General features: G+C 46.7%; 1 protein-coding gene across 8 annotated transcripts in view; it reads left to right on the top strand.

Moving 5' to 3' along the window:
- The window catches only part of LOC147627194 (phosphatidylinositol-glycan biosynthesis class F-like protein), a 39,436-nt gene extending 16,753 nt beyond the window's left edge, over positions 1 to 22,683 (top strand). For 2 of the 8 annotated variants that reach the window (XM_086815820.1, XM_086815819.1), the window contains 2 exons: positions 22,252 to 22,356; positions 22,443 to 22,683. In XM_086815820.1, the coding sequence (XP_086671946.1) occupies positions 22,252 to 22,356; positions 22,443 to 22,556 (219 nt within the window). In that variant the 3' untranslated portion in view covers positions 22,557 to 22,683. Of the gene's footprint in view, positions 1 to 20,762; positions 22,025 to 22,165; positions 22,361 to 22,442 lie in introns of those variants that run through there. The other 6 variants (XM_086815821.1, XM_086815818.1, XR_015268459.1 and 3 more) reach the window with 5 other exon arrangements.
- The last annotated feature ends 965 nt before the right edge of the window (positions 22,684 to 23,648 follow it).

Raw genomic sequence — 23,648 nt, 5'->3', positions numbered from 1 at the left:
CTTAAGTCTACTGACATGAAATACAGGATGAACTTTCACATGAGAAGGCAAATCCAATTCATATGCAACTGAACCAATCCGTCGTGTAACACGAAATGGTCCACAGTATCTAGGGGATAATTTCGGAGATCTACCTGTCCGTAAAGTCTCGGAATCTTTCGGAACTCGCAAATACACCATCGTTCCTTCAGAGAACTCTCTAGGTGAACGATGTCTATTAGAATAAAACCTGTCTCGGTCTTGAGCACTTCTAATAGATTCCTTCGCAACTTGTAACATTTCCTGCATATCTTGCAAAAAAGTTACGTGCTGCATCATGCTGAAGTCTTGAGAATCCTACTGTAACAGGTGATCTTGGTTGAAAACCATACATAAGCATGAAAGGACTAAACCCTGTACTCGTATGCTTAGTACTGTTATATGCAAATTCTAACATAGGAAGATAATCCTCCCATGAACTTTGTCTTTTGGATACATATGCTCGAAGCATATCCTCCAAAATCTGATTCACTCTTTCAGTCTGGCCATCAGATTGAGGATGATCAGAGGAACTCAAATTCAAAGTTGTTTCCAACTTCTCGAAAACAAGTTTCCAAAAGTCACTCGTAAACTTAGAGTCCCTATCACTGACTATGTCCTGCGGTAACCCGTACAGTCTAAACAATTGCTCGATAAACTGCCGAGCTAATTGCGTAGCTGTAATAGTCTTCCGGGTCGGTAAAAATCTAGCCATCTTTGTCAAGCGATCTACCACAACCCAAATAGAGTCGTGGCCTTGATGTGTTCTTGGCAATCCGGTAATAAAATCCATGGAAATACTTTCCCATTTATTACCTGGGATTTGCAAAGGATGCAACAACCCAGCCTGTTTAAAGCGTTCAGCTTTATTTGCCTGACAAATCTGACACTTGAGAACATAATCTTCTACATACCCTTTCATCTTCGGCCAATAAAAAGTGTGTTTCACTAATGATAGTGTCCTATGTACCCCAGGGTGTCCAGCAGAAGGGGCGTCGTGACACTCGCTCAGAATCTTGGACCTAATGTCCGGGATCTGTGGTACACAAATTTTGTCATTACGGAATAGTAAACCATTCCGAATCATCCACTGACCTCCTGCAGCCTTAATGGTAGACTGCGCAGTCACCGAGTCTTGGTCAATCAATGAGCTCCCGTCCTGGATCTTCTGCCAAAATGGACCAAAATAACTATCAGTCCTGCAAAGCCCTCTCAATGACTGAAATAAGTCAGTAGAAATCTCGGTGAACCACAAAGTATTCATCTAGATCAGATGACCTAATTGACCGGTTAGCAGGAGTGAAATATTTCACGAAGATAGATTTACGTACTGGCTACCACCAGATACGTATTCATGAAAGGCATGTCGAAAGAACCGCCTTTCGGACTAGGTATGGCCATTACGAGTTTCTCGTATTACCTTTAACCAATGCTCCAGCCACTTTCCAGCAAATGATGAACGATCTTTTTCGTGAATTTGGGGAAATTTGTGGTGGTGTTCCTGGATGATATTTTGATATATAGTCGTACTCTTGAGGATCATGTCAGACACCTCACGATTGTCTTATCTATTTTAAGACAGAATCGACTATATGCTAAATTCAGTAAATGTGAGTTCTTCATGACCGACATCATTTACTTGGGACACAAGATCACTAGAGATGGATTGAGCATTGACTATGACCGAGTTCAGAGGGTTTTGGACTGGCCTATACCGCGAACAGTGAAACAACTTCGTTCTTTTCTCGGTTTTGTTGTCTTTCTTCGAAAATCTGTACGGGAGTACTCTCAGCTCACACTACCGATGACCGACTTATTGAAAGGTCGTGGACGTAAGTCCAATCAGCCTATCACTTGGAATAACGATTTGGATATGGCCTTCAGACTTTTGAAAGATAAAGTCAAGGAAGCACCTATCTTAGCATTGCCTGATCCTAGTCGGCCTTATGTTCTTGAAACTGATGCCAGTGACTATGCTATCGGGACTGCTTTATTTCAAGATGGTAGACCGGTTGCTTTTGAAAGTAAAAAGCTAGACGACACTCAATCTCGTTGGCCAACCCTTGAGAAGGAGCTTTATGCTGTGATTCATGCTCTCAAGGTTTGGAGACATTATTTATATGGCTCCAAGTTTGTGGTATTGACTGATCATCAGTCAATCAAGTATGTGTGTGATGCGGATGATTTGAGAGGCAGGAAAGCTCGTTGGGCAGAGTTAATGCAAGATTTTGATTTTGAGATCCGTTATCGGAAAGGATCCATGAATAATATTGCAGATGTGCTTAGTCGGATTAGAGAGGTGAATACTTTGTCGTTCACCGTTATTTCTACTGACTTAATTCAGTCATTGAGAGGGCTTCACTGTCAAATCCCCACGGATCCCCTCGTGATCAATCTTGGTTCGAAACTCGAATCCTGCAAACAAACGAACAACAAACAAGCAAGGGGGTGCAGGCCTGACTCACCTCCCAACCATGACAGCCAGCCAGGGTAATCTCTTTGAAGAGAAGTCAATGTCTCCCATGTAGCGTCCTCCTCAATACGATCCTTCCACTTGATCTTGTATTCCGTGATAAGCGTATGACGCAATCTTCGTTCACGAAATCCAAAAATCTTTTCAGGTTCGTGCGGAACAAATGTCATGGGAGACACTGACTTCTCTTCAGAGAGATTACCCTGGCTTTTTAGTGAGCTCAGGAGTGAGCTCTTAGAGGAAGGGGAGTATGTCATGTGCACAGTGCGTATCTACCGTGTGCTATACGCATGCAAGACTAGTTTCGAGGCTTGGGGAAGCTTGGAACTAGGCAGGCTGATTGACGAGCTGAGTTAGGGAAATACTAACGGGCGGGCGGACAAGTGTGGACGCCCGATGACCGGCCAAGAGCCTATAAAAGGGTGGCCAAGGTTAGTTATTGGATATAGAGAGTCTCGCGAGTTTGTGAGAGCTCTATGGTCTTGGAGCCTGGATCTAGTGCAGACGTGCACCTGCTTTATGCAGCCAAGGCTGGCAGCAATCTCGAGGCCCGCGAGGGCAGCTTCGTGGCGGTATGGGACGTCACGAGGAGGAGATTGGTCGGTACGTCAACCTAGTTAGCTCAGCTCGTGGCTCGGTGGGGACAGCCAAGACTGTGGGCTCGCCCACGGCTGTCAAGGTTGGGAGGTGAGTCAGGCCTGCACCCCCTTGCTTGTTTGTTGTTCGTTTGTTTGTAGGATTCGAGTTTCGAACCAAGATCGATCACGAGGGAAGATCCGTGGGGATTTGACAGTGGGACGTCGCGAGGAGGAGATTGGTCGGTACGTCAACCTAGTTAGCTCAGCTCATGGCTCGGTGGGGACAGCCAAGACAGTGGGCTCGCCCACGGCTGTCATGGTTGGGAGGTGAGTCAGGCCTGCACCCCCTTGCTTGTTGTTTGTTCGTTTGTTTGCAGGATTCGAGTTTCGAATCCTTCCACCAAAGCAAAGCTTTGCCGGACAGGAAACCTGCTGCTAACTGTATCTTCTTTCCATCATCATATGGATGAAACTGAAAGTGAACTTGCCACTTGTGTAGCCAGGTGTCCACGATCTCCTTGGTTCGCTGCTTTTGCTCGCCCCCGAACGGTTCCGGAGTAATATTGGGGCCTAAAGCTGAAGCCAAGGTATCCATTCCCGAGAAAGTAGAGAGGGTAGTGGTTAATAGAGCGATGGAGTTCTGCAAAGCCTGCATTTGGGCTGCGATTTGTGCCTGACGTTCCGCCGAAGAAGCTTCAAGAGTTACTTTGAACCCTTGGAAATCTGATTTTGACACAAACTCGTCAAAAAGATCGGCATCAGTGCCTTCCGTAGCCGGCAAGCCTTCACGTTCCACGAGGGGCTCCAACTCTTATTCTTGGGTCGACATCGTGAAGACGGTACATGGAGAGAAAATTCGATCTTTGCACAATAAAAGTGCGAACGAACTGGAGAGCTTGAGAGCTTGAAAACTTGAGAACTTGAGAACTCGAGAGATGTGTGGCAAGAAGCCCACGTGAGGGGGTTTATAAAGGTTTCCCAAAAGCCAAAAAATTGCAAAAGCTAGGCTTAGCTTTTGCTTTAGCTTTTGTGTTTTTTTTGGGGTGAATAAATATATATATATATATATATATATATATATATATATATATATATATATATATATATATATATATGGATATATATATTCTAAAGTCTTTAAAAAAATAAAACCTTGGAAACCTTTTGAACCTTGGAGGTGTCTTTTTAAAACTTTGAAATTTTAAACTAAAAAAAAAAAACGAAAGCTAAAAAAAAACGAGCTTTCCTTGTGTTTCTTTTTTTTCAACCTCCTGGATTAGCCGGCGCTTGCTGACTGCTGACGTCGCCTGCACGCCTGCCCGTCGCCTGCTTTCTTGCCGTCACCTGCACGACTGCCGTCGGATGCTGAAATCGACGCCTGCGATAGCCTATGCAAGGGCTATATGGCCACGTAGGCCTGGGCGCTGCCTGGCTGGGGCGCCTGCGTAGGCTTGGGCGCTGCCCGCTTGGCCTATGCGCCGCCTGGGCTGGTTGCCTTAGCGTGGCCATATGCCTAGCGTAGGCCTGGGCTGGCTGCGCAGAGCTGCCTTGGCCGCCTGGCTGCGCAGGCCTAAGGTGCCTGCAGCCGCCTATAGCCAACGCCAGAGACACCTGTCCAGCCTGCCAGCGTGCAAATCCGCTAACATGCCACCTTCTCAAACGCTGCTCTCCTTCGCTCACGTGCTCAAAAAAACAACGAAAATTATCATGCGTTTTTTTTTCTGTTTTCTCTCATGAATGTACATGCGACTGCACAACCAAAACTTCTCTTCTTTGCAAAAGCAATCAACCCTTACTCAAACTACCATCTCCCATCAACATGGGTGTCTTTGATGAAGAAAAACACATACAAAATCTGAAAACTGCAGTATGCACAGAAAAAACAGCAAGCTTTTTTAACACATACCGTTCTTCGACCTCTTCTTCTCTACCTACCGACTTGCTCGTTCACGAGGTATGCTCTGATACCACTGTCAAATCCCCACGGATCTTCCCTCGCGATCGATCTTGGTTCGAAACTCGAATCCTGCAAACAAACGAACAACAAACAGCAAAGGGGGTGCAGGCCTGACTCACCTCCCAACCATGACAGCCGTGGGCGAGCCCACAGTCTTGGCTGTCCCCACCGAGCCACGAGCTGAGCTAACTAGGTTGACGTACCGACCAATCTCCTCCTCGTGACGTCCCATACCGCCACGAAGCTGCCCTCGCGGGCCTCGAGATTGCTGCCGGCCTTGGCTGCATAAAGCAGGTGCATGTCTGCACTAGATCCAGGCTCCAAGACCATAGAGCTCTCACAAACTCGCGAGACTCTCTATATCCAATAACTAACCTTGGCCACCCTTTTATAGGCTCTTGGCCGGTCATCGAGCGTCCACACTTGGCCGCCCGCCCGTCCATACTTGGGTGCCCGCCCGTTAGTATTTCCCTAACTCAGCTCGTCAATCAGCCTGCCTAGTTCCAAGCTTCCCCAAGCCTCGAAACTAGTCTTGCATGCGTATAGCACACGGTAGATACCCACTGTGCACATGACACCAGTGCTATAATGTGTTGCTCCAGAAAAAGCAGCACAAGCCTATCAAAGAAAGGGGTGTAAAGCCCGCTTTTCTTACTGCTGAAGAGTGGGAAGATATGGATGAGCTGGCAAGATCTACTATCATGTTGTCTGTGTCAGACTCTTTACTTTTCAGCATTCGTGAAGAGAAGACAGCTTGGGGAATGTGGCAAAGATTGCAGGACTTGTATGCCCAGCAAAGTGCCTCAAGCAAAGTGTATTGGTTGAAGAAACTCATAGGTCTTCAGATGAAGGAAGGGGCGTCTATGACAGCCCATCTAAATGAGTTTAATGGTATTGTCAGCCAAGTTATAAATCAAAAGTTGGCAATGGACGATGAGTTCAAAGCCACTTTTCTGTTATGCACTTTGCCAGAGAGTTGGGACACATTCAGGACAGCCACTAGCAATTCAAATGCTATGCTGTCATATGTAGATGTTGAGGGTGCTCTTCTTCAAGAAGAGATGAACAGGAAGAACAATTCTGTTGGAAAGTCCAATGCAATGAATGCACGTGGGAGATCCCAGCAAAGGGGTAAAAGCCAAGAACGGGGAAGGAGCAAGTCTCGCTCCAAAAAGGACTTGGAATGCCATTATTGTGGCAAGAAGAGACACATCAAAAAGCAATGCTACAAATGGAAAAATGATCAAAAGGAAAAGGGAAAAGCCAAAGACAAAGACAAAGATGAAGCCAAAGGGCAAAAGTGGAGTCAAGATTGAAGAAATCAACGTGTCACATGCAGGTGACAGTGAGGATGAGGTCCTATTTACGTCTTCACTTGATGCCCATTCACTTCTTACAGGTGGTCATGGTATGCACTCATGGATCATTGATTCAGGTGCCTCCTTTCATGTCACAGGTTGCAGAGACTTGTTTGTCAGGTATACTGCTGGCAATGAAGGAGTGGTTTATTTGGGTGATAACCATGCATGCAAGATTCTTGGCAGAGGTGATGTGAGGCTTGTATTTTCAGATGGCTCAGAGCTTATGCTCCATGATGTCAGGCATGTGCTTGAGATCAAGAAGAACCTGCTTTCTACTGGACAGCTTGATGATGCTGATTATGTTACCACATTTGGTCGTGGAAAGTGGAAAATTAGTAAGGGCTCACTGGTTGTTGCCAGAGGCTCTAAGGTGGACACTCTTTACTTCATGCATGCAGGTGTTTGTCACCATGCTAATGTAAATGCAACCGAGCTGCCGGAAATCTCTATGTGGCATAGCCGGTTGGGACACATGAGTGTCAAAGGAATGGAGCAATTGTCTCGTTTGGGTTGAGGGGCAAAATACTTTGTGTCTTTTATTGATGATGCCACACGTAAGGTGTGGGTTTATTCTCTTCGTTTGAAGAGTGATACATTCTCAGTGTTTGAGAAGTTTGTTGCTCTTGTTGAGAACCAAACTGGCAAAACATTGAAGGCTTTGCGTTCCGACAATGGTGGAGAGTATATGTCCAAACAGTTTCAGGACTTTTGTGATGCTAAAGGCATCAAGAGGGAGCTCTCTACTCCTTATGATCCTCCACAAAACGGGACAGCAGAGAGGATGAACAGGACCATTCAGGAGAAGGTCCGTTCTATGTTGTCACATGCTGCGTTACCTCATGGTTTTTGGACTGAAGCTGTTATGACAGCCGTTCACCTTATAAACAGGTCACCTAACACGAGGCTTGGTGGGAAAGTGCCAGAGGAAGTATGGACAGGGAAGCCTCCGTCATACAAGCACTTGAGAGTGTTTGGTTGCGTTGCGTACGTACACATACGCAAGGAAATGCGCACCAAACTTGATCCTAAGTCGCACAAATGCATATTCCTAGGATATGGTGACAGAGGTGAAATGGGGTATAGACTTTGGGATCCCATGGATAGAAAGATTATACGCAGCAATGATGTCATTTTTGATGAAACATGCATGTATAAGGAGCCTGCAAGGCAACAGGAGCCTGGCAGAGTCATCTTTGATGATGATGGACATCATGGACAACAACAAAGGGCTGTAAATCAGCCATTACAGCAGGAAAACCAGCCCTTAAATGGTGCTGAAAATGGTCCAAATGGACAGCCAGAGATGGCAGAAGATATCCCTATGGATATACCACAGTTAGAGGAGATACCGGGCATGATTTTTCAGCCTTATGGCATGCAATAGGAGCCACCAATGGGTGATATGCAGACTGGACAGCAACCTGCAAATGATGGTCATTGGGTACGGAGGTCCACAAGACCCTCTAGAGCCCCTGACAGGTTTGTTCCAGGGGTTGACTACTTGATGCTCACTGACTGTGGGGAGCCCTCATGTTAAAAGGAGGCTTTACAGAGGGCAGACAAAGCTCTATGGGAGCGTGCCATGAAGTCAGAGATGGATTCTCTGCACAAAAATGGAACATGGAAGTTGGTGCATTTACCTGCAGGCAAGAAGGTTTTGCCATGCAAATGGGTTTACAGGCTCAAAGTTGCACCAGATGCAAAGCCAAGGTACAAAGCCAGGTTAGTGGCTAAGGGCTTCAAGCAGGAATATGGTGTGGACTTTGAGGAGATCTTCTCTCCAGTGGTCAAAATGACCACACTTAGAGCTGTGTTAGCTTTGGTTGCACATGATGATCTGGACTTGATTCAGATGGATGTGAAGACTGCTTTTCTTCACGGTGATCTCCAGGAGGAGATATATATGCAGCAGCCAGAGGGTTATGCAGTGAGTGGAAAGGAGAAGCTTGTATGCAAGCTGAAAAAGAGTCTTTATGGGCTCAAACAGGCACCAAGGGAATGGTATCATAAATTTGATACATTCATGAAATCCCAGAAATTCAGGAGAAGTGACATAGATCACTGATTGCCGGGAAATCTCGTAAGGAGATGGATACCTTGAAGCAGAGGCTGCATCAAACCTTTGATATGAAGGATTTGGGTAATGCAAATCACATTTTGGGTATGCGGATACTTCGGGACAGAAATCAGCATGTGTTGTATTTGTCTCAGAAGGAATATATTGGCAAAGTTTTGCAGAGGTTCAATATGGACGGGGGGAAGAAGACTAGTACTCCTTTGCCTCCATATGTGAAACTCAGTGCTATGGACAGCCCACAGTTGGATAGTGACAGGGCTGATATGGCCAAGATTCCGTATGCTTCAGCTTGTGGCAATCTCATGTATGCCATGGTTGCTACTAGGCCGCACATTGCATTTGCAGTGGGAGTGGTTTCTAGATACATGGCCAACCCTGGCAAGAAGCATTGGGAAGCAGTGAAAGGTGTCATGAGATACCTGAAGGGCACACAGGATATGTGCATTTGCTTTGGCAAACAGGATGCATTAGTGCATGGTTACATGGATTCGGATTATGCCGGTCATCCAGATAACCGGAAGTCTACTACCGGTTATGTGTTTACATTCACAGGAGGTGCTGTGTCATGGATATCCAGGATGCAGAAGTGCACAGCCTTATCTACTACAGAGGCCGAGTATATTGCAGCCACAGAGGCTTGCAAGGAGGCATCTCGGTTAGTGGTTGATTTGGGCTATACAGGGGATATTCCATTGTTGCATTGTGACAATCAGAGTGCCATCCAGTTGGCAAAGAACCCTGTCTTTCATGCAAAGACGAAGCATGTGGATGTGAAGTATCACTTCATCAGAGAGGTGATAGAGAACAAGCAAATTCAGCTTGTTAAGATTCATACGGATGACAACCCGGCTGATCTGTTGACAAAGAGTTTGCCTCCGGAGCGGTTTGCTCATTGCAGACACTTGATGGGCATTGGATGAGGCCAGTTTCAGCCTTGATATGGCCTTGTATATTATCATGTACATGCTGATTTTTTCTTTTCCTTCATTTAAGGGCACTTTGCCTTTAAGTGGGAGGTCGTTGGGGTAAAGGCATTATGCCCACCCTCATAGTGTGTACAAGCCCATAAGTTATAGTACATAGTACACTTAGTACTTTTAATGTACTAAGTGCACTATGTGTACTAGTGCAATATACGTGTGTGATAGGGGAGTCACACACTCATCTTTGTGAGTTGACTTATCCCCACAACTCTCTCTCTCTCTCTCTCCTTGCTTCTCTGTATATGTCTCCCACACATGAACTCTAACCCTAATTATCTCTCCCATTCATGAAGTTTGTTCAACTTTGTCAATTTTGTCAAAGGGGCAGCAATCTTTGAAAATCTATGCACCTTGCTGTGATAAAAGTTAGCAAGTCCCAAGAAAGATCGAACATCTGAAATGGTGAGAGACAAAGGCCAATCCACAATCGCCTGAATCTTCTGAGGATCTACTGCAATCCCATTAGCAGAAATGATGTGACCAAGATATTCCACATGATTCTTGAAAAATTCGCTCTTCTTTTTGTTGATGTACAGCACATTCGTGCGTAGTACTTCAAAGACAATCTGTAAATGCTCTTTGTGATCGACCATAGATCGGCTAAAAACCAGAATATCATCGAGATAAACGATCACAAACTTGTCCAAGTACGGCCCAAAAATTTCATTCATCAAGGTCATGAAAGTGGCCGGGGCATTGGTTAACCCAAAAGGTATGACCAAGAATTCATAATGGCCATATTTTGTCCGAAAGGCTGTCTTGTATTCATCACCAATAGAAATACGAATTTGATTATAGCCGGACTTCAAATCAATCTTGGAAAACACCTTAGCACCAAGCAGTTGGTTGAACAACTCATCGATGCGAGGCAAAGGGAATTTGTTCTTGATTGTCAGCTTGTTGAGAGCACGGTAATCAATGCAAACCGCATTGATCCATCCTTCTTTTTGACAAGCAAAACCGGGGCTCGGAAGGGACTTTTGCTGGGACGGATGTGACCTTGGAGCAAATTTTTTTCCTACCCGTGGGTTGTGAAGCCCTCACCCTCTCCGCGGCACTCCCTCATCCACCCCTCTTCTCGGTGTTGTATGGAAGAAGCGGAGCGATGGTGGACTTGGCGTAAATCCTTGCTCATAGTGATGTAAACAAAAACAAAAAGGTTTCACACCCATACACACGCATCGTGTGTATTGCAGAGAGGGAACTCTTGCTGCATACCTGGACTACCCTCCCTCCCTGCTGCCGGTGGTGTTACGCGTTCACAGCATGGCAGGAACTTCCCCTCTCGCTGCCGAACATGGAACACCCCCCCCCCCTCTCCTTGCTTCGTGTGCTGCCGGCTGTGAGCTCCTCGATGATTCATGCAGCTGCCGACCCTGAGTTCATCGCCGCCGACTAGCGACTGCCCGCCTCTTCGCTTTGCTGGTGGCGCCCCTTCGAAGCGGCGCACCTCTTTCCATCCAGTCGGCGACGCGATCCAGGCCTTCGAAGCGGCGCACCCTTTCCAGTCGGCGACGCGTCACCTTTGCACCATTAAAAAAAAAACACACAAAATTTTAATACGTACCATTGCCACGTGGGTCTCTCTTAAAAAAACAAAAAACAAAAAACCAACGGGCATGCGGTGGTGTGAACCGCCACCCCTTGGCGATTCGGCAACCACCACCCGCCCCCCCCCCCTCCCCGGCTGTCAGGATGCTGCCTTCTTTATGTTCGCCTCCTTCTTCCCAGCAATTCGGCGACCATCCTCCCGGCTGTTCGTGGGTTCTCCTGGCTTTGCCCACACCACATAATCTGTGCGCTCTCGCCCTCTACGTGCATGCTTCATGGACAACTTTCCGGAGGAACCCGACATGCACATCTCTTACCTGAGTTACATCGACGAGATTCCCGAGGCTTTTCTTCCCGAACACAGCCCTCCTCGTGTCCCCACTCCGGAACCAGTGTCACTTCCCGTCGATGCTGGGTGGATTCCAAGTCTCTGGGCCTCTCCTACCCCAGTAACCTCGGCCTCTCAGGTGTACCGCATACATGTCAGCAGCCCGCATGTAACCGAACCCGACACTTGGGCGATTTGGACTATTTTCCTCACCTACAAGCCACTGCATCTTACTCATTTCGAGTACTTTTTGTCACGGTACGCTCAGTTGGCACACTTTCTTCCAGAGTGCAGTGTGGATGGCATCCGCAATATCTCCTCCACGCACCCTCCTATGACATTCTACTGCGAGATCTTCGTCCCCGATTATACTCCATTATCTCCGGTGTCCAGTTCTTTGGCGGAACCAAACGAAGAAGTGGAAGCAGACGCAGTAACCTCTGAGGACGATCCCGAGGAAGTGGAAGACCCCCACTTCGAGTACGAGGATCCTGTTACTGCCTCTCCAGCAGCTGTTTCTTCCATCCTACATTTCGGGTGGACCTTTCCTGCTTCGCCTCAGTACTCTCTCTGAGTTCTCCAGATGTTGACTTCGCACGACAACGTGCCACCCGCCGATCCTCAGATGAAGGCCTTGCAGATGACCACTCTTCAACAACAGATGGAGGACTTGCACAAGGCCCTTTTCGACGGTATGGCATCAATGCGATCACAAATGGAAGACATGCAACAACGGCACCAACATCAGCGCGAGGGATCCAGGAAGTCAGAGCGAGCGCGTAGTCACGTTCTCCGACATCGTCATCGTCATCCTCGGTGGGCCAACAGGACGATCCCTTAACTCCTCCCGATCTGACTGCCGAGGTAGACAATGTTGAACTCAAACTTTTGTATAAATTAATGACCACAGCACAAACATGAAAGATGGATATCAAGTTACCTGAGCCCTACAATGGCCGCCGCGATAAGCGGTTAATCGATCACTGGCTCTACAAGATGGAGGTTTATTTCTCAAATACCGAATTGCCCGAAAATAAAAAGGTGGCATTGGCCAGTACCCTCTTGAAAGATACCGCCTTCCTTTGGTAGCGACGCAGGATTTCAGATGGCAAGTCTACTCCAACGTGGGATAAATTTCGGCGTGCTCTTCGCAAGGCTTTTGAGCCTGCAAATGCGAACTTTCATGCCAGGTCTTCTCTCCGCCGCCTGAGTCAAATTGGCTCCGTGGCCACGTACATCTCAGAGTTTCAAAAACTGGCTCTGGAGATAGAGACACTCAGTCCCCTTGACCAGCTTCACAGCTTCATCGACGGGCTTGAACCCACGATCCAAGACGAAGTCCATAAGTACAATCCTGCCACCTTGGATGAAGCAATCTCGTATGTCGAGCGCATTAGTGATTACCGGCGTCCTCCCAGGAACTTTTCCTTTGACGCCCGTTCCTACCAGCGGAATCGACCCAATGGGACTAGCCAACCCCAGCGTCCCAATTCTGGACAACCCAACTCTCGGCGACCATATTCTGGACAACAGTCCTTCCGGCCATGCTTCTCCGGGCAAGCTCCCGTGTCAAACGCAGGATCCTCTCAGACCGAATCCTCTGGCAGCAGAAACCGAGATTGGTCTCGATAGGACCGTCGCAGCAATGATCGGCGCAACTTCAAGCGAGAAACCTCTTCAGGACAGCAAACCTCTTCATCAACTGCCACTTCGTCCCAACCTAGTCGCCCAGGCCTCTGTACAATTTGTTCTGGCGATCACCGGTGGTATGAATGTCCTCAGTGCCCTAAACCCTCCAACACTCGGCGCAATTCTTAGGTGGATAGTTGCCACCAAACAAATAGCTTGTTCTGTTCGCGTTTCTGAGATTGTCAGTATCCTGATGCTTAATGGCCAGTATCCTGATGCTTAATGGCCAAAGTACCAACCGTGTTCCGGTGAATCTTTCCAAGCAGGTCCTTAGTCTTCTGGGCTTCATTGGCGACCATCCCATCAATGTGCTGGTGGACAGTGGCTGTTCCACTAATTTTGTGGGCACTTCTTTGGTTCACAAGCTTCGCCTACAGACCCGACATTTTGTGGATGCTTTTCAAGTAGAGCTTGCGGATGGTTCCTTCCTTCATTGTAACAAAAAGGTGCAACAACTTCAGTTCCAGATTCAAGATTACCAAGATCACCTTAATTTTTCAGTGATGCCGTTGTCACATTATGACATGATATTGGGACAATCTTGGCTGTATCAATATGATCCGGTGATCAGCTTTCGTTCTCATTCAATCCAGTTATACCATGATGGTTGAGAGTTGGAACTTCATGGCCTTTTCAGTGCCAAACCTATCACTGTTGTTTCTGCCCTGCAAGTCAAACGCCTCGTCCTCAAACGTGACCGTACAACATCCTTGGTCATGTTACGGGAGATTGAAGCAGAAACTAGTAAGCAATCTCAAGTCTCGTCATCAACAACTGCTTACTTGGAGCAACCCTTCTCCAGGCCTTTTCAGGATTTGTTTCCGAACGATCTTCCGACGACATTGCCTCCTCGTCGTCGTGTGAATCACCCGATTGATCTTATCCTAGGTCAACCTCCTCCAACCCGAGCTCCATACCGTGTTTCTTACTCTGAATCTCAGGAGATACAAAAGCAATTACACGAGTTGCTGGACAAAGGTCACATCCGTCCCAGCAAAAGTCCCTTCGGAGCCCCGGTTTTACTTGTCAAAAAGAAGGATGGATCAATGCGGCTTTGCATTGATTACCGTGCTCTCAACAAGCTGACAATCAAGAACAAATTCCCTTTGCCTCGCATCGATGAGTTGTTCGACCAACTGCTTGGTGCTAAGGTGTTTTCCAAGATTGATTTGAAGTCCGGCTATCATCAAATTCGTATCCGTAATGGTGATGAATACAAGACAGCCTTTCGGACAAAATATGGCCATTATGGATTCTTGGTCATACCTTTTGGGTTAACCAATGCCCCGGCCACTTTCATGACCTTGATGAATGAAATTTTTGGGCCGGACTTGGACAAGTTTGTGATCGTTTATCTCGATGATATTTTGGTTTTTAGCCGATCTATGGTTGATCACAAAGAGCATTTACAGATTGTCTTTGAAGTACTACGCACCAATGTGCTGTACATCAACCAAAAGAAGAGCGAATTTTTCAAGAATCATGTGGAATATCTTGGTCACATCATTTCTGCTAATGGGATTGCAGTAGATCCTAAGAAGATTCAGGCGATTGTGGATTGGCCTTTGCCTCTCACCATTTCAGATGTTCGATCTTTCTTGGGACTTGCTAACTTTTATCACAGCAAGGTGCATAGATTTTCAGAGATTGCTGCCCCTTTGACAGAATTGACAAAGTTGGACAAACTTCAGTGGTCTTCTGAAGCTGAACAATCCTTCAATGATCTCAAGGATGCCTTGACGACAACCCCGGTCTTGGCCATTGCAGATCCCACCCAGCCCTTTGATGGAATGATAGATGCCTCAGATCGTGCTTCTGGTGGAGTTTTGATGCAGAATGATCGTGTCATTGCTTTTGACAGCAGGAAGTTTCCAGCCATTCAAAGCAGGTATCGTGTGTATGATAAGGAGTTTTTGGCAATCGTGCATGCTTATCGGACTTGGAGACATTATCTTCTTGGAGCAGATTCAGTTGTACGTACAGATCATCAATCTCTGACGTACATTTTCACTCAGCCTGTTATGAACTCTCGACAAGGCCGATGGGTTGAATTCTTGGCTAATTTCCACATGATTATCCAGTATGTTCCTGGTCTTCAGAATGTGGTTGCAGATGCTTTAAGCCGCATGCCTCGAGCCATTAATTTTGCCATCACAGATATGTAAATGGAAATCCCTGCTTGTTTCAAAAATGAGTATTTGACTGATAGAGATTTTGGAGATGCGTTCCGTGCTCTCAAATCTTCTAATCCCAGTCCTGCAGAAATGAACATGTTTGCAGCCTACACCATCATGGATGAGTTGCTGTTCTTTTCTGATCGCATTTATGTGCCTCACAATACTTCATTGCGGAAGATTCTTATTCAAGAGCATCATGAAGTTCCTTATGCTGCTCACCCTGGTATCAACAAGACATCGACTTTTGTCTGCTACATACTTCTGGCCTCAGATGTAGCAAGATGTTATCAAATTTGTCAAAGCTTGTCATTCATGTCAGATAATGAAAGCCTCTCGACAACTTCCTCAAGGGTTACTTCAACCGTTGCCAGTTCCCAATGAGAGATGGGAAAGTATCAGTATGGATTTTATCACCACTTTGCCTCGTTTGTCCAAAGGCAATGCTCAGATTCTTGTGGTGGTTGATCGATTTTCCAAAATGCCGCATTTCATTCCTTGCAAGCTCTCGACCATCATGGTATAACCGGATTGAATGAGAACAAAAAATGATCACCGGATCATATCGATACAGCCAAGATTGTCCCAATATCATGTCATAATGTGACAACGGCATCACTGAAAAATTAAGGTGATCTTGGTAATCTTGAATCTGGAACTGAAGCTGTTGCACCTTTTTGTTACAATTAAGGAAGGAACCATCAGCAAGCTCTACTTGAAAAGCATCCACAAAATGTTGGGTCTGTAGGCGAAGCTTGTGAACCAAAGAAGTGCCCACAAAATTAGTGGAACAGCCACTGTCCACCAGCACATTGATGGGATGGTCGCCAATGAAGCCTAGAAGACTAAGGACCTGCTTGGAAAAATTCACCGGAACAGGGTCGGTACTTTGGCCATTAAGCATCAGGGTACTGACAATCTCAGAAACGCGAACAGAACAAGCTATTTGTTTATTTTTGTCTTTCACAGGAGGCGGGTCATGATCAGCATGGTGGCAACTACCCACTTGAGAATTGCGCCGAGTGTTGGAGGGTTTAGGGCGCTGAGGACATTCATACCACCGGTGATCGCCAGAACAAATTGTACAGAGGCCTGGGCGACTAGGTTGGGACGAAGTGGCAGTTGATGAAGAGGTTTGCTGTCCTGAAGAGGTTTCTCGCTTGAAGTTGCGCCGATCATTGCTGCGACGGTCCTGTCGAGACCGATCTCGGTTTCTGCTGCCAGAGGATTCGGTCTGAGAGGATCCTGCGTTTGACACGAGAGCTTGCCCGGAGAAGCGTGGCCGGAAGGACTGTTGTCCAGAATATGGTCGCCGAGAGTTGGGTTGTCCAGAATTGGGAAGCTGGGGTTGGCTAGTCCCATTGGGTCGATTCCGCTGGTAGGAACGGGCGCTGGGGGAAAAGTTCATGGGAGGACGCCGGTAATCACTAATGCGCTCGACATACGAGATTGCTTCATCTAGGGTGGCAAGATTGTACTTATGGACTTCGTCTTGGATCGTGGGTTCAAGCCCGTCAATGAAGTTGTGAAGCTGGTCAGAGGGGCTGAGTGTCTCTATCTCGAGAGCCAGTTTTTGAAACTCTGAGATGTACGCGGCCATGGAGCTAGTTTGACTCAGGCGGCGGAGAGAAGACCTGGCATGAAAGTTCGCATTTGCAGGCGCAAAAGCCTTGCGAAGAGTACGCCAAAATTTATCCCACGTTGGAGTAGACTTGCCATCTGAAATCCTGCGTCGCCACCAAAGGAAGGCGGTATCTTTCAAGAGGGTATTGGCGAATAGAGCCAGTGATCGATTAACCGCTTATCGCGGCGGCCATTGTAGAGCTCAGGTAACTTGATATCCATCTTTCGTGTTTGTGCTGTGGTCATTAATTTATACAAAAGTTAAGAGTTCAACATTGTCTACCTCGGTAGTTGGATCGGGAGAAGTTAAGGGATCGTCCTGCTGGCCCACCGAGGATGACGATGATGATGTTGGAGAACGCGAACGACGCGCTCGTTGTGACTTCCTGGATCCCTCGCGCTGATGTTGGTGCCGTTGTTGCATGTCTTCCATTTGTGATCGCATTGATGCCATACCGTCGAAAAGGGCCTTGTGCAAGTCCTCCATCTGTTGTTGAAGAGTGGTTATCTGCAAGGCCTTCATCTGAGGATCGGCGGGTGGCACGTTGTTGTGCGAAGTCGACATCTGGAGAACTCAGAGAGAGTATTGAGGTGAAGCAGGAAAGGTCCACCTGAAATGTAGGATGGAAGAAACAGCTGTCGGAGAGGCAGTAACAGGATCCTCGTAGTCGAAGTCGGGGTCTTCCACTTCGTCAGGATCGTCCTCGGAGGTTACTGCGTCTGCTTCCACTCCTTCGTTTGGTTCCGCCAAAGAAGTGGGCACCGGAGATAATGGAGTAAAATCGGGGACGAAGATCTCGCAGTAGAATGTCACAGGAGGGCGCGTGGAGGAGATATTGCGGAGGCCATCCACACTGCACTCTGGAAGAAAGTGTGCCAACTGAGGGTACCGTGACAAAAAGTACTCGAAATGAGTAAGATGCAGTGGCTCGCAGGTGAGGAAAATAGTCCAAATCGCCCAAGTGTCGGGTTCGGTTACATGCGGGCTGCTAACATGTATGTGATACACCTGAGAGGCCGAGGCTATTGGGGTAGGAGAGGCCCAGAGACTTGAATCTACCCAGCATCGGCGGGAAGTGGCACTCGTTTCGGAGTGGGGGCACGAGGAGGGCTGTGTTCGGGAAGAAAAGCCTCGGGAATCTCGTCGATGTAACTCAGGTAAGAGATGTGCATGTCGGGTTCCTCCGGAAAGTTGTCCATGAAGCATGCATGTAGAGGGCGAGAGCGCACAGATTATGTGGTGTGGGCAAAGCCAGGAGAACCCACGAACAGCCGGGAGGATGGTCGCCGAATTGCTGGGAAGAAGGGGGCGAACATGAAGAAGGCGGCATCTTGACAGCCCGGGGGGGGGCGGGTGGTGGTTGCCTAATCGCCAAGGGGTGGCGGTTCACACCAGCGCACGCCCATTGGTTTTTTGTTTTTTGTTTTTTTAAAGAGAGACCCACGTGGCAATAGTACGTATTAAAATTGTTTGTTTTTTTTAATAAATAATGGTGCAAAGGTGACGCGTCGCCGACTGGAAAGGGTGTGCCGCTTCGAAGGCTTGGATCGCGTCGCTGACTGGATGGAAAGAGGTGCGCCGCTTCGAAGGGGCGCCGCCAGCAAAGCGAAGAGTCGGGCAGTCGCTAGTCGGCGGCGATGAACTCAGGGTCGGCAGCTGCATGAATCATCGAGGGGCTCACAGCCTGCAGCACACGAAGCGAGGAGAGGGGGGGTGTTCCATGTTCGGCAGCGAGAGGGGAAGTTCCTGCCATGCTGCAAACGCCTAACACCACCGGCAGCAGGGAGGGAGGGTAGTCCAGGTATGCAGCAAGAGTTCCCTCTTTGCAATACACACGATGTGTGTGTATGGGTGTGAAACCTTTTTGTTTTTGTTTACATCACTATGAGCAAGGATTTACGCCAAGTCCACCATCGCTCCGCTTCTTCCATACAACACCGAGAAGAGGGGTGGATGAGGGAGTGCCGCGGAGAGGGTGAGGGCTTCACAACCCACGGGTAGGAAAAAAATTTGCTCTGATACCACTGTGAGGATTATGTTGTTAATCCTTCATATTGTATACTAATTACTACTTAAATACTTAACTTAGAGAACAAGAACCTTCAGGAGAACACTTGAGAGAAGATTGAATTGACTTGTTGTATTAAACTGAGTACAATAGGTCTCTTATATAGGAGATGAAGAGACACATTTGAAGAGGCATGTCCTTTGACGAAAGGACATGACCTTAGACGAAAGGATACAACTTTAGGCTAAGGGATGTGTCTATTCGATGTAGAGGCACAACCATTCATCAAGGGATACAACCATTCGTCGAAGGGATGTGGCTATTCGATGAAGAGGTACATCCTTTGGCAAAGAGTCGCAACCAGTCGAGGGTAGGGGTTCCCTTGGTTGGTTACTCTTTGCATCTGCAACAGGAATCATCAATGAAGAGAGGATCTGATACATACATACGTCACAATCGTGACACTAGTATAATTGCAACACTCTCTTGCTAGCTATTGCCATTGTAAAAGCTTCATGCTATAATAAAAGGTGACCTTGTCAACAAGCTCTCTCTCGTCTTTTCTCTCTCTCTTTCCTTGTCTATGCTTCCGCCTTGCATACTCCAACACAGGATTTCTTCTCTTGCAAGAGCAAAGATGCAAAGACACGATCTCATCAAAAGAAAAGGCATTTGCATTGCCTTGCATGAGCCACTAAAGTGTAGTAGCAAAAGCTTGATATGAGTCAGACAATGCATCAAGGATGGTAGTGACAAGTGAACTATCCGGAATAAGTTCATCAATGTTGGTTAGCTGTTCTCGAAGGTCTTTTGCCTTCGTGAGATACTCATCTATAGAGTCACCCTCATCCAAAGGCAACATGTCCCATTGCCTTTTTCAAGTAGGCCACACGAGCCTTGTTGTGTTGGTTCAGCTTTGTTTTGGGACAAGCTGAAAATTTGCAGAGGTGTTTTGGAGGCCAAACGAACTCCAATTTCGACGATTTTTGGGCTGGGAGACTCGAGAAGAGGAGGAACCCAGTGGTGAAAAAAATATATAAATGGGAGCTGCAAGGGTGGTGCGACCGGCTGAGTTGGGCGGCAGTGGGCGGTAATGGGGTGAACCACCACAAAGTGGGCGGCACTGGGCAGAAATACCCAAATTGAAAAATTGAAAACGTGGATGGTAATTGGATTGTCAATGACGAGTTTGCGTGTATACGTGGCTTCTTGAAGTGGGCTATGGAAGATGGCCGGGCTGACCTGTAGAGTGGCTGCTATTTTTCTGCTTGTCCTAGCTCCAATGGAGATTTGCCTCCTTCGATTCTCAAATAGTCCATGGTTTGCAACTGCATGATGTCCCATAGTATATCTATGATTAAGGTCACTATGCGAACACATCTCCGAACACATACTGAGAAAACAGTTCAAAAGCTGTCCATGGTCCCAAATCATTGAAAAGCCAGAAAATCACCCGAAAGCAGCCATTTCAAAGCCAAACAGCCAAGTGTCAAATTCTAAACACTGGTACGGGTATGTTTGTACATATCAAATCTGTACATGTCTGTGCAGTTCGTCCGCACAGGTTGTACCTGTCTGCACAAGTCCGTGTGCGTTAGTACAACAGTACGACAGGGTGCAAGAGGGCGCTGAAGATGGCAAGAGTGAAGTCGATGATGAAGATATCTGATGTTCATGCCCTTGTGCACAAGAAGGCTCACACACACATATATGTGTGTGTGCGTGCGTGTGCATGTGTGTGTGTGTGTACATGCTTTGCTTTTTGGGTAAAAACAAAGCAAGCTTTTGTTTTATTAAAGCCTGTTTATCTTTTATAATGTTCAAAATAATGATTTATAACTAAGGGTTCTTACACTTGTAAAAAGTCCAGCCTTTGTTAATAAACCAATCCACGCATCGTGAACATGCACAAATAACCTGTTTTGTCTATGCTTTCCACAGAATGGGTGTTGCTATCAAATCCACGACCTTTCAGGCACACGTCCCATGTAATGGATCACGTGTGTCATTTTCTCTGGTGCTCACCGAGATGTCCAGGGTGCTTGAAACCTAGACCTAGATAACCTGCAAGCCTGGAAGTACAAAAGTCCTGTAAGTATGATAGAATACAGATAAATTCCTGTAAATCCCGCAAATCTTGGAAATGGTGACATCACCCCTCTGCTAAAATACTTAATCCTCAATTAAAACTGTATCGCAGAGCTGGAGCTCCCCCGTCGCTGCTTGTCCTCCACCCCCCTTTTCCTCTTCTTGCACAGTGCATCTCAGCGCTCCTCTCTGCCTTTGCCATCTTCCAGCCTTCCGCCCATCCCTTGCCTCTCCACCCCCCTGCCGTCTGTTGACCATCTCCTTCCCACTTCCGGACAGCTCTCTTGTCCTCGGTCTCCGCCTTTGCCCTCCTCCTTCCGCTGTCCTGCCTGCTCCTCCTGCCCTCCTTCCTTCTGATGTTCTTTTTCCTCTCAACCACCTCGCTGGCCTGGCCCTTTTCTGTTTTCTTCCCTTTTTTCTTGTTCCGCCGCCTGGCCTCCGTCTCCCGCTCCTTTTTGCTTTTGCCCCTCCTTTCCGTACCCTTCCTCCCCCTTTCCGTTTCCGTCAGGTTGCAGCTATTTTGGAGAGTGTCGGCTCCCTTTGGTCTTCACCCCTTCAGGAGAACTCCATGGCAGCAGGTCCGTCATACCTGGACAAGGCTGCTGGTACTTGCTTATTTTCTGAAGTGGACCTCGAGCTGTTGGCATTGAGAGTTTCCTCCCTCGTGGCCTTTTCATTAGTCTGCAAAATCATGGGGAGCCACCCAACACGATTGATTTTCTCTAGGCAGCCCTCATTGGTGAGCCTGGCAAAATCATCGGTATTGAGCCTTTCAATCTCGGGCAGCCATCATATCAAGGAAGGAGGGTGTTTTCCCCATGGGAAACCCTAAATTCAGGTCCATTTCGTGTTGAGGCAGATTCAACCCATCATTGCACTCCTTCAATTTGCAGCAATACAAGCAAATTCACCTGCGATTGAGCTTGTTGGCTCTTGGTGGGGGAGAAAGTGGCCGAAGCACATATGCCATGTGAGAGGCAGAGTACCAACATGCAGAAGGCATTGCTTGGTGGATAGTGTAATGGGTGAGGATTACTCAAGCTTGTTGGCTTTTGGTGGGAATTTGAAGCAGTTCAAAGGCAAGTCCAACCTGTGTGGTCTGTGAAATCCTCCAGGTTAGTCTTTTTTTCCCTCTTTAGTGCAACTCAGCCTGCTAGACAGAGTACCAACATGCACAGGTCTTGTGATTAATTTCTTGATGTTGGATTTTTAATCTTCAGAATAATTATGACTTGAAATAAGCGAGTGTAATGCAGGGTAAAGAAATGAAATACACACTCCAATGGGTCACCTCTCATAGTCATGTTATGTACTGTATTTTTTGTTGATACAAACATGAAAGACCAAAAGGAGCGTTGGAGTACTCGATTTGTATACCTGCCCATGGAGCAGTCATAGGAGCATGGTTTGGTGCATGGCCAATGCCTCTGGATTGGGAAAGACCATGGCAAGTAAGGCATTTGTTCATCCATCACTTCAACATGAAATTAAACATGCAATGTCACAAAGCTTTGATTTTTCTTTGCAATGCAGGAGTGGCCAGTGTGTGTCACATACGGGATGGCAGGAGGTTTTATAATGGGAGAAATTGTATCGCTTGTTCTTGTGCTTTTAAATTCAAGGCAGATTAGGGATAAACAGGATTGATACTGGAAGGATGGTCATTTGCATGGCATCTACACTAATTACAGCTGCTTTTTGTGTGGTGTGTGTGTGTGCGCTATTTAAACAAAATCTTCTTTCCTTTGTCATTTAACATTGTAGCCTTCTCCTAGTCCAGTCTTACCACAATTTGAAATGTAAATAATATTTTTGAAGGAAACATAAAAGTAGTACAACACGTGGGAAAGAAACTGCATGAATGTTGGTATGTTTTTCGGTTGAAAAAAGAGTAAGTGGTTTTTGACCCAAAGCTTCCTAACAGTAGTGGCATGATCAAGTTATGGCTCTGCAGGGACACGATTACTCAAGGTACATCTCACCCGAGTGGATTTGGCATTCATTTTCATAATGCTTACTGTTATGATGCTACTTTAATAAGAAGAAAATTGCTTACAGTTTCATGTATTGATTACAAATTATAGGAGACAACCAAGGGCAGCGGCAATTAACTACGTTTATACTAATGTTTTCTTTCAAATTTGCGGGAAGAGAAATGCAAGATTGGGTCTAGTGCAAATATAGCCACCTTCCTTGGATAAGGATGCTGTCCTAAGTTTGGGATTGGAATGGAGAGTGGCAAACAAAGTAGGTTGGTGCTAATGTTCTCTTTCAAATTAGTAGAAAAAGAAATGTATGATTGGGTCTAGTGCAAATATAGCCACCTTCGTTGGATAAGGATGGTGTCCTAAGTTTGGGATTGGAACAGAAAGTGGCAAACAAAGCCACTCAAGCACACATTGATTGTAATGTTCTGTCAAATGGGCGGAAAGAGTGATGCAAGATTGGGTCTAGTGCAAATATATCCACCTTCCTTGGATAATGGTGGTGTCCTAAATTTGGGATTGGAATGGAAAGTGGCAAACAAAGTCTCAAAGCTTAAAGTTTGCCATTCTAGATGGATTACCGTATGAAACCTCAATTGAGGACATGTTTTACCCAAGAAGATGCTTATGATTCTCAAGGAATTTCATGATGCCTTAGGTTGAGGTTATAAGAGGAGGATATTGAGAGTTAGTATTATTGGTTGAATGTTGTCATGGCTTGAGATATGATTGGATATTTGATGTACCAAGAAAG

This window comes from Cibotium barometz, chromosome 21 (assembly GCF_041138505.1).
Source record: "Cibotium barometz isolate CiBa-2024 chromosome 21, ASM4113850v1, whole genome shotgun sequence".
In the NCBI taxonomy this organism is placed as follows: domain Eukaryota; kingdom Viridiplantae; phylum Streptophyta; class Polypodiopsida; order Cyatheales; family Cibotiaceae; genus Cibotium; species Cibotium barometz.
This window is presented reverse-complemented; position numbering and strand designations above follow the sequence as displayed.